The following is an 11,240-nucleotide window of genomic DNA, read 5'->3' on the forward strand; positions in this document are numbered from 1 at the left end:
CTTATTTCCATTCCTTACTTAAGATTTGTGTGTTTTGGGTATATGTTGTTAGATGTTACTGCACTGTCGGAGCTAGAAGCACAAGCATTTCGCTACACCCGCAATAACATCTGCTAAACACGTGTATGTGACCAATAACATCTACTAAACATGTGTATGTGACCAATAACATCTGCTAAACACGTGTATGTGACCAATAACATCTACTAAACATGTGTATGTGACCAATAACATCTGCTAAACACGTGTATGTGACCAATACGATTTGATTTGATTTGATTTGAAAAGTGTCACATATTAAAATATTTTCAGTAGGGTGCAAGACATGCAGGTAACATTTTGTTATAGAATCATAATTGTTTTACAGAACATTCAGGGAAAAATATCCTCAATTATATACAGGTATATACTGTATATATACAGTATGCAATTCTCTTTATTCCATTAACAAACATTGACAATAGGTTTTCTCCTAATTTCTTTTCTCTTGTAAATAATGCAGCATATACTTTCAAATAACCACGCAATTGAATGTATTTAGACAAACATCTGAAGAAGATACATAACTTGCAGAAAGTCAATATGCCTTGTAACATAATAATCATTCCGTAGTTTCAATAAACACAATGCAAAACCATAAAACATGTTTTAAGCATTGAATAGTTGCAAATGGTTTATAGGTCTACAATCCTTGTTCATTGGTCTGCTACTGTGTAGTACTGTATGTTACAATTAGAGGGTCTTAGAAACAAAATTACAGGGACTTAGAGATAAAATTACAGGGATTTAAGAGACAAAATTACAGGGACTTAGAGACATTACAATCCATTCTGATGCCAGATTGATTGTCATTGTTTCACCTCTAAAAGCATGAATGATTCATTGTTTCACCTCTAAAAGCATGAATGATTCATTGCTGAATGTCACCCGACACCTGTTCTCTCTGCTTTGATTATATCAAGGTGGTTGAGGTTGGGTTTCCTCACACAGTGACAAGAGCACACTGGTATCTTACTTAATGTGATTCTGTCCTGGTTCACAGACATTCACCCCAGTCAAACCCTCTAGGCCTATATAACTTCAATGGAAGCCTTGCCTTCCCTAAGTGCAAACGCTTGCATCCCTTACTCAGTCTGCCTGATGGTAAGCTGTTTACCGGTCATTTTCATACTTTATGTCATAAGCGACGGGTCCCTCCATGGTGAATCCAAGGTAAAAGGAGACCTCCTCCGTACTGCATCCACTCCGGACTCCACCAAGGTATACTGGACGCACTGAGATTTTCAAATTGCCCCCGTAGTAAACATAAATATCACCGTTTTCCGTTTTGCCTTTGACCCGCTGTAAAAGGTTTTGTATCTCAGGATCCCTCCATATTGCTCCACTTTGCCACAGTTGATGCGGGTTTGGGGGTCTATCTTTGGATGAGGCCTTCTTGTGTGATGTTTTGGGTCCCTCTTTGTACAGCAACTGATCAAGCCTGCCTTTGTGAATTATTCTCCTCAGTCCTCTTGATTTCCCGAGGTAGAAATGTGCGATGCAACTCTTCGCCGGCAACATGTGGGAGAAGCGACGATGGAAAGATTTTTTCGATGAAGTGACATACGTGCCAATGTTTTTGAACGTTGTGGTGCTCTCAAGCAGGTTGTCCTTTCTTGGCCACATCAGCAACATTGAGAGGTAGTACAGCTCTGTGCAGTTTGAATTGGTTCCCTCTTCTTGCAGTGCCTCGTTGAGAAGGGAGACCAGCTCCTCGTACCTCTTCAGCAATGTTGAGCTTTGCTTAACGCAGTGAAGAACAATGTTTGCAAGGATGAAATTGATCCGATCAGCCATGAGTTTCCGTGTAGAATTTTGAACAATGAACTGCAATTTCTTCAGAATTAATTCAATTTGATTCCCATTCTTCTCATTCAGATACTGGAGAAGACCAGCAAATGAATCTGCTCGTTTTTGCTCCAAATAGTTTCGCTGCTCCTCTATCTCCTGCCGGAGACTCAGTTTTGGTTTACTGGCCCTTTCGGAGGCTCTCTCTTCTCCCGAGGAACAGAAGATGTGAATGTACTTCTTGAAGAGCTCTGATACTTTTCGTTTGTTTCTGTCCTCTGCTGTCTCCTTCTCAATTGACCTTGGCTTCAGGTATGTGAAGTAGTTCTCAAAAAAACTGAACATCTCCTTCAGCCGTGGCTTCAAAGAGACCAGGAATTTCTCGTGGTCTGACAGAACAGCAATGAATTGATAATTTGTACTGTTTGTTGTTTCATGAAAATCACTCACTGGCAAGTGGTTTTTGAGGAACTGCAGCATTTTGTCTCGCTGGAGTGCATCACTTTTTTTGAAAAAAGGAATATCTTTGATGATATCAAAAACAATCATTGAAACTTCCATTTCACCGACATACCCAGATGTGTTGTAGGTTCGTTGCCTCTTTCTGTTGGGCAGATCAAGGGAATCCATTGGCTCGTCCTTCTTTGCGAGTTCCTGTGAATCTCTGAATGCTTTGGTGGCCTGAAATGCTAATTTTAGGCATTTGTCTAACCCTTCTGGAGTGAGCTCCTCAGCACGTTCAATTTCATATTTCAGGTGGCTTTTGTACACCTGTCCCAATGTGTCTGCAATGTAAGAATTGTACATTTTCTGCTGTGCATCCTTGGCCCATTGCAGAGCAGATATATAATCCTTCTCTTTCAGATAGAAATGCCTTGCCAAAGCTTGTGGCAGAGTTGCGTTTTTGTCAAATCTCATTGTTGCTCTTACAAGAACTTCTTTGATTTGGCTGATTCCCTCATCCGTCTGTATGTCTTCAATCAAAGGAGAGAAGAGTGTATCTTTGTCATGTCCAAGTTCCTTTCGTTGCCGCGTGATCAGCATACTTTGGATGTTTTGAACCAGGATGTCCTTACCCATGCCAGATTTGTACAGCAAGTCACAGTGTAACAGACTGGTTGTTATTTCCCCCAGTTGAAGCTTGTGCTTTCCGGTGAGGACTTTGAGGCAATTACTTGCAATCATTTGGTGTAGAAACCGAACTGCCTGATAAGTGCCGTGCTCTTCAATGTTGAAGCGGATCAGTAGCGTGGAGTATGGGTTAATTTTGTCCTCAAGTGTCTCTTTTCCCCACAGAGCATTCCTAATCCCCACAAAATCCTCACATAGGGACAGGGCCATGTAGGAGCCATTCACATATGTATTTAGCAAAGCTAAGAGTGAAAATAGCTGTCCTTCTTTTCTGGAGGTGTCAAGGTCTTTCAGGGTGTTTCGCACCAGATTCTTGATGTACTTCTCACTGAAATTGTTTGTCATGATCATGAAGGCGTAGAACGTTTCAGGTTTTTGATGGTGACCTTTGAGCTCTTTCAGTTTCACCTCAAAGAAGCTCTGCTCTTTGGTGGAGAGCTTGTTGATCATGAACACATTGTCAAGTCGGCTGTTTCTGGAGCTCTCTGCAGGAATCTGTGATCTCTCACAGTTCAGTATGATGACCATCAGAGTGTCAGGTTTCTTCTTCTCGTTGGCTGCACTTAGTATGCATCTCTGTAGGTCTTCAACGTCCTCCCAGTTGTCCACCAAGAGTAGAACAGGAGAATAACTCAACTGCTTCTCTTTGCCACAGGTCAGCAGGTGTGTGACTTGGACTGCGATCTCACTGTTCTGTGCTGTGGTGTTTTTCAGAACGGCACATCTGAATTTACATCTCAAGTTCCACAACACGTGCATGGCCAGTGTTGTTCCACCACATCCTGGATGATGGAAGAGGTTTATTATTATGCATGGCGATGTGTACCTCTCTGTAGGTGTGATCAGGTTGTGAAGATCCTCATACTTGTCACGTTTGATGAATGGCAGACAACCTGGCCTCTCGGACAAGTAGAAGTTCCACCAAGTCACTTGTCCGCCTCTGTAAAAGTCCTCCTCCGTGTTGGTCTTGAATTCCTCAAAAGTGTCTTTGGTTTCAATTTCAGTGTTCTCACATTCATTTTCACTCAGTATATCAAGTACGGTCATCAGCTCTTCGTCTTTTTGTGTCAGGAGGACTGAACTGGAGCCAGAAGATGGCAGATATCTCCTAGAGGACCGTGTCTGGGGTTCTTTGATTTTCCTGATGGTGCAGTCGATTTCATTCAGGCTCAATTCGTAGATACATTTACTAGTAATATCCACTTTGCAGCGAGTGTTTATCATGTCTCTCCATTGACTGAATACATTGGAATCTTTGCATATGCAGAGCATATTATCCTCACCCTCAAGAGTGCGATAGATCGCACAAAAGGCCTCAAGTATAGGGCTTGAGATGTCAGTGACTCCTGAGTGAAGCATGAACACCACAAGTAATCTGTCTTTCGACAAGACGTCTGGATTGCAGAGAAATGAAACCATATCGCTGATTTCTCCAGCACGTTTCTTCAGCCATTCACTGGTACTGAAAGGTCTGTCTGCTTCACTGACCTCATTTGCTCGACCATTACAAAAGACCCAGCTTGTCTGCTTAAACAAGTTCAGCTTTCCGATAACACTGGAGACATTGTCATTAGTATTGTACATTCGAGGGTAATGAAGATTCGCTATGCGATCTGTTCTGTAGAAACTGCATGTCCCGTTCATGTCAGATTCTGGGTCAAACTCGAGCACTGCAAACAACTTCATCTCTTTCAAAAAACCCAAATGTTCATGTTGACTGGGGTGGCACTTGTTTGTGACAACTAGAACTTGCAATGAGTTTTCAAGTGTGTCTCTCCCATGAGTTATCAATTGTTTTAGCCTCTGACCTTGGTGGTTTTGGTTGGGCTGCTGACAGTTGCTCTCCTCTTTTGACTTGCGTGCTGATGACCAACATTTGACTTCCTCTGTCAAACCTCTCATCTTCTCCTGTAGACTTCTGGGATTATTGTCTGCAAGAATGTTGATGCTCTTTGGACCTTGTCGAATAAACAGACATTCAGTTTTGTATTCTTCTCCATTTTGTTCAGGTATTATTGAGGTATAGAAAAGCTTCTCTTGAGTCTGTGAATAACTTGGGACAACATCAACTTCTATCACCCACTTGTCTGAAGTCGCGCCATCTAGACGTTGAACCTGAAAGAATTTTGGAGGTCTGATGCATGATCTTGCGATATTTGTTTCTTCTCCAAAGTGTTCCTTGAGATGCAAGTCAAACCTGTCTGTATACATATTGAATGATGGCAGGTTTTGCCCAATCACCTGTCCATGCATGTGTCCGAGCCCGCCTGTCACCCCAAAATGAATTGTACCATTGGTGCGAGAGTTCATGCAGGCTGCGGAAAAACGAAACACTTCATTGCTGAACTTTTCCAGAATATCTATCTCACTGGCTTCCTCTGTGCTTGGCAGGAGCTTGTACTCATGTACCGGGTCAATGAGATTGCTTGGACCGGATTCAGGGGGGAGGATATCATTTTGTATGTATGTGAACGATAGGTCGTTTTGGTCAAAGGGACGTGGGGGACATATTCTCTTCTCCAGATTTGGAGCAGTTTCTCTTAAGTGGTCAAATGATGAGATGGACGTCTCACTTTGTCTCGTATTGTCCTCCATATTTCCATAAGCTGGAATGTATTCCGACTCTACCATTGGCAGTAGAATGGGGGATGCAACATCTGAACCGGAATGTCTCAGTTCTTCCACTGATGTCCATGATGAGCTTAGACTTGGAGCCACCGACTCCGATTTCACACTGTCAGAATCCTGAGTTTCCTCATGTGACCCCATCCTAGCTTCTGGTATGGCTCTAAATCTAAATCTCTCCTGTCTTCTGAAGGGGTCACTCTCAGGGGATCTCATGCTTCTCCCTACACTCTCCAAGTCGTTTCTCAGTATCTCTACATTTTTTATGATTTGAATCGCAGGCCCAAACTTAACACCGAAATCAGTCAAGTCCTGTTTCTCAATGCAAACCAGGCTAGCTCCTGACACGTCCTGTTCATAAAGTTTTGTTGCGACCTCAGGGAGTTTGAGGCTACTAATTAGCCACTCTTTCACATGCTCCTTCGTCCAGTCTTCGATTCTCTGTGGGAATTCTCTGAGGTTGCTGACTCTGTTCATGCCATGATGTTCAGTATGCTGAGAACCCAATAAATAAAAACGATCATCACCATAGGCAGTTGTATTTCTTTTTAAACCAATTAACAGTTACTGTACCTGCACATATAGTTTATATTTTTTATTTGCCAAATCACCAATGCCTATTGCTTATTATTATTGAAACTAAGAACAATCCACTGAACATACATGTACAATGCATACATAGAGTTTCAGCTTAAAACTTGCAAACATACCATTGTTGCATGCACTCCACCAATGGACAGTTGTGTTGTGTCTGATGTCATCATCCTACAATTGGTGGAAATACATTAGGTGCAAATACATTCATTTGAAATTAAACAAATTTATGTTTTGGATCACCTCAAATGTGTTTTTTTATACATACATGCAAGGTATTGTGCATTTTAATTTAGTTTATTTTTTTTATAGTAATGAATTCCCACATGACACACTTTAGATACTTTAAATTATTTAAAAAATCATCATAAATGACCTTGAAGATGGACCCATTGACTGGTCACTCTTCATTGACAGATAGCTGGGCGTAGGTGAGTCTGCTCCCTCCCTGCAAAAAATGTTATTGAGGTGTGTTTTTAATCAATCCTATGCTCATGATGTACAGTCGCTTTTACCGATCTGCAAGATGTCTATTAGAAATCACATATTCAAAAGTGTCTCCGAGTAGGAGTGCTGATCTAGGATCAAGTCCCCCTACATCATTATGATCTAATAGATAATAGGCAGAATGTACCACACACCCAAACCAATTTAGTGAGGGTGCTGGAGTCAAAATGCTAAACTGGAGAAACAGGAAAAAGTCGCTGCACTTTTCCAGACAGATGAAAATCTATTTATTTAATTGTGGCTGAGCTTTCGGTCAGTCAACCGTCATCAAACCATATGCAAAATAATATTCAAAACTGATGCTAATCAAAACGGATGCTAATCAGTACTGATGCTAATCATAACTGATGCTAATCAGTACTGATGCTAATCATAACTGATGCTAATCAGTACTGATGCTAATCATAACTGATGCTAATCAAAACTCAAGCTAATCAGTACTGATGCTAATCATAACTGATGCTAATCAAAACTCAAGCTAATCAGTACTGATGCTAATCAAAACCGATGCTAATCAAAACTGATGCTAATCAGTACTGATGCTAATCATAACTGATGCTAATCATAACTGATGCTAATCATAACTGATGCTAATCAAAACTGAAGCTAATCAGTACTGATGCTAACCAAAACTGATGCTAATCGAAACTGATACTAATCAATTCTCCTACTCTGAGACTGTGAAAACGGGCCCAGACCTTTTGTCTTTTGTCGATTGTTGGACGTATTGACACATTGCAACGTCCTCATTATGAAAATCATAAATTACCTGTGATTGGGAATAAACTCTCTCTTGTAGTTTATCGGTGGATCCATTGAGCGGTCACTCCTCATTGACACACAGCTGGATGTAGGTGACTCTGCACCCTCCCTGTGAAATATACAGTCAGTACCCTAACCCTATAACATAGCTTGTAAATACAGTTGGAAATCGGGACCCATATTTATCCATATGCAGTGTTCACACTGCACGAGTCTCCTTATCCCTGGGTTTATTGAGATTTTAGCCTAGGGCTATGCAAGTCTTCACACTTGCACATTCTAGCACCAACCTTAGCCCAGGGCTAGCTGGCCTTGCTCCGGAGCCGGGTTAGGTCCAACTTTGTAGGACTAGACCCAGAAACCCGGTGCCAAAATAGCCCGTGTGAAACGGGGGTCAAGAAAAACGCATAGAATATTTCACTGTCCAATCACAATAGCTGCATTTCCACTTAACTTTCATATGCTTGTGATGAGTTCTGCACGCTATTTTAATAAGTACATTTATACTATTTCATCCTTCCATCTGAGGACAAAAACCTGACAAAAAAACTGTTAGATTTATTATGGATAAATGAATAAACAATATCCCCATTTTAAATAGAATTGTAACTAAGTAAACTTATAATCTGTTTTATTATATCTGATTAACAATATGAGTTCATAAGAAGGGATTGTGTGACACGGACAAGGAGTAATAAAAGTTAATGAACACCATTCCAACTAGGAAGAAACAAATGGGTTGTGGACTGTGTAAACAGATAAGGTCGTTAACCTGTGGTTGACCCTACAGAAACTTAGCTCTGGGTTTTTTTTTATAGATAAGGCAGTGAGTGCATTCCTAGGTTTTCTGTTAATTAAAACTGTCAGTTCAGTGGTGATCGATAATGTTGAGGCGTCAAAAGTTATCTGGGAGTGTGTTAGTAAGATAGAATGAACTTTTCACCTCACTTTGTCCCGGTCGAGAGGAGGGGATTCTGTTAAAGCAATGAAATGACGTCATTATCTGTATATAAACTGCTGCACGTGATTAAGTGGGAGCGCGCTCCGAGAATAAATTCTATTACCTATTATTGAAAGACTGGTCTGCGTCTATTTTATGCAAACAAGAAATCTTAGAAATTCTCATAAAATAGATTAAGGGCTTTCAATTGATGAAAGCACATTGGCATAATTAAATTACAGTAACAAAAACATACTTTCATCGGTGTGAAAACATTAGTTGCTATGGCTAACAAAAACGGTTGCTATGTAGGCAGGCTAACGTCTGCTCCCCACTGTCCCCAGGATATTTCAGCCCAGGATTAACACATGTTAGTGTGAACACAGGATAAGTTAGCCCAGGGTCCGTCTTAGCCCAGGGTCAGTCTTAGCCCAGGGCTAAGAACATTGCTGTGCGAAAAGGCCTAAAGTGTCTCACAGTAGTAGTGTTGATTTAGGATCAGTTCCCCTCTGTCCATATAATATTATTCATTATGATCTAAAAGGCAAAGCTGATCCTATAGCAACACTCCTACTCTGAGACTGTGAATACAGGCCCAAACCTTTTGTCCCTTGTGCCATGTCCTCGGTGGAAGTTGATTGGCTGACCCATTGAGTGATCACTCTTCATTGACAGACAGCTAGGTGACTCTGCTCTCTCCTCCTGGGCCACCAAGCCCTGTTTACCAGGGCAGAGAAGACTTGACCCTGCAACGTCCTCATTATACTCCTGTGGGGCAGTGGGACTACTATGCAGCCATTGGCGGATATGTTCACTCTTCCCACTCTCTGCACCCTCAGGCGATACAGTGGTGTCACTCATCCTGTCTCCACACCAGCATTCAGGTTCCTGACAAAGAAAACAAAGCGAGAGGGGTGAGAGGAAAGATCCGAAAAACCGCTCTTTAGCAGTAACTTCTTTATTGAGGATAAGTGTATTTACTGTGGCTGTGATATGTGGTTGTCTCACCTTGCTGTCTTAATCAAATCAAATCAAATCAAATGTATTTATATAGCCCTTCGTACATCAGCTGATATCTCAAAGTGCTGTACAGAAACCCAGCCTAAAACCCCGAACAGCAAGCAATGCAGGTGTAGAAGCACGGTGGCTAGGAAAAACTCCCTAGAAAGGTCAAAACCTAGGAACTTAATAAGATGAATGCACTAACTAACTGTAAGTCGCTCTGGATAAGAGCATCTGATAAATGACTCAAATGTCAAATGCTCTTTAACCGTGTATCAAAATCTCCCGCTAACTTCATTCCCTTTCTGAAACTCTCAGCATTGAAACAATGTACCGGACTTCTTGTCCAAATCATAGAGAAACAGGTCTAGTAAACACACATTCCTATATGACCACAACAGACTAATACCTCTCCTCTGTATATAAACCACTTGGGATACTCTCGTAGAAAATGTATTGTTTCCCAAACGTGGTAGTTATGTTGTTTGTAGAAAAGGCGTATCATATTGTGTCACCTTCAATAGGCAGACTGTGCATTCCCATGCAGTAGAAAGATACAGTTTCTACAATAGCCAAAGAGGATAAAGGAAATCTGGTTACTCTCTCCTATGGTCCAGGGATACAAGATCAGACACCTCCCCTCGATGACTCAGCAGTGGTTGCACATGCAGTACATTTCATTTGACAGCCATACTTACCCGGAACTTCAGCTTCTCATATGAACTTGTGATTTGAATAGTGTCATGGTTATTTGACAACGGCTTACTTCCCAAACATTACCATGAAAAGCAAACAAACCTATTCATTGCCTATCGCCTCATCGAACATGGAGTAGACTGAATGAAAACTTGTGTTTCTGCATTCCAGAGACACATAATATACCAGGGAGTGTACTGTAACTCTGTACTGTAGACTTGCTACGTCAAATAAGATTTTCCCTCAGGAGCCATTTGATTTCAGTACGCTATTGAGTAAACTTGGACCTTCGTCACCTACGGAGTATGTCTGATTTATACATTCAGAATCTCAGTTATTGCATGAGAAATAATCAGTACGATTATTATTTTAATTATAATGAGCTCAACGTAATTAGGCTGCATTCATTTGTAATAATTAGACTAATTACAGCAGTATTTTTAGTTTAGAAAACATTTGTGTAGACAATAACAGAATATATCCAAGACTTTAAACAGAACCTTACCACTCTGAGTCCTAACTTCACTCATATCTGCACAGTTTGAAAGGTGTGCTCTTAGATCCTGTGCAGCCACAGAAATATCAGTAACCGTTTCCCCGCTGTATTCTTGACAAAGAACCACTAAACTCGTCACGTATTCTGGGCCGCACCTAGGAGGTGCCGAATTTAACCCCAGAAGCTACTAATACAGGAGAAACATGGTCTATTTAGTAGCTCACAGCTAGTAGATATTTAGCCTGCGTCTGAAGAGGTGTGAAGGCTGATATCTGATATCCGATACTTTAGACCTACCCATGATCTCCATATAAGGAAACCAAAGGGCAGAGTCAGGGTTTGTGGGAGGTAGCTTTGGATATATATTTCAGAAACTTGTATCTTAGACTAAAATATGTTAGGAAGTAGAATGCAAAACCTTTTGACTCCGGTGAGATGAAATAAGAAAGAAAAAACAGTTAGAGGAGCTTCTTCTATGAAGTGTGGTTTGTGTTTTCTACCCGTCTTCAACTCTCGGCTCGACTGTCTCGTTTTTTTATGAAGGCAAGGAGTCTGGGAATTGAGCCAGTGGACCAGTTCTATGCTGGCTCGATGCCAGTGTTTCTGCCCTCTCCGACACCATCTCCATTACATTATATGGTGGCTGTCGTCTATACTTGA

At 41.2% G+C, this 11,240-nt stretch overlaps 1 protein-coding gene across 3 annotated transcripts; it reads right to left on the reverse strand.

The window, feature by feature from the left end:
* Positions 1 to 421: 421 nt before the first annotated feature.
* LOC110534571 (sterile alpha motif domain-containing protein 9) lies at positions 422 to 10,830 on the reverse strand. 3 transcript variants are annotated; one of them, XR_002475145.2, is made up of 7 exons: positions 10,590 to 10,830; positions 8,988 to 9,274; positions 7,454 to 7,555; positions 6,554 to 6,625; positions 6,294 to 6,348; positions 892 to 6,078; positions 422 to 860 (listed from the first exon to the last, which is right to left on the reverse strand). XR_002475145.2 is itself a non-coding variant. In XM_021619480.2 (6 exons), exons 2-6 carry the CDS (start codon positions 9,245 to 9,247, stop codon positions 1,153 to 1,155), a joined length of 5,415 nt encoding a protein of 1,804 aa, XP_021475155.2. In that variant the 5' UTR covers positions 9,248 to 9,274; positions 10,590 to 10,830; the 3' UTR covers positions 422 to 1,152. The 3 variants fall into 3 exon arrangements, 2 of the variants coding, with proteins under 2 accessions (XP_021475155.2, XP_021475156.2); XM_021619480.2 differs by having other exon boundaries at positions 422 to 6,078; XM_021619481.2 differs by lacking the exon at positions 7,454 to 7,555 and having other exon boundaries at positions 422 to 6,078.
* Positions 10,831 to 11,240: the final 410 nt, after the last annotated feature.

The sequence above is a fragment of the Oncorhynchus mykiss genome, chromosome 10 (genome assembly GCF_013265735.2).
Source record: "Oncorhynchus mykiss isolate Arlee chromosome 10, USDA_OmykA_1.1, whole genome shotgun sequence".
Lineage (NCBI taxonomy): Eukaryota > Metazoa > Chordata > Actinopteri > Salmoniformes > Salmonidae > Oncorhynchus > Oncorhynchus mykiss.

Bases quoted from the DNA above. Each gene is read 5' to 3' on its own strand.
- LOC110534571 (XM_021619480.2), bottom strand. From the start codon at position 9,247: ATGAGTGACACCACTGTATCGCCTGAGGGTGCAGAGAGTGGGAAGAGT. The intron at 7,556-8,987 runs GTTTGGGCCTGT...TATATTTCACAG, and splicing joins CATGGCACAAGGGACAAAAG to GGAGGGTGCAGAGTCACCTA. The intron at 6,349-6,553 runs GTCATTTATGAT...CACCAATTGTAG, and splicing joins TCAATGGGTCCATCTTCAAG to GATGATGACATCAGACACAA.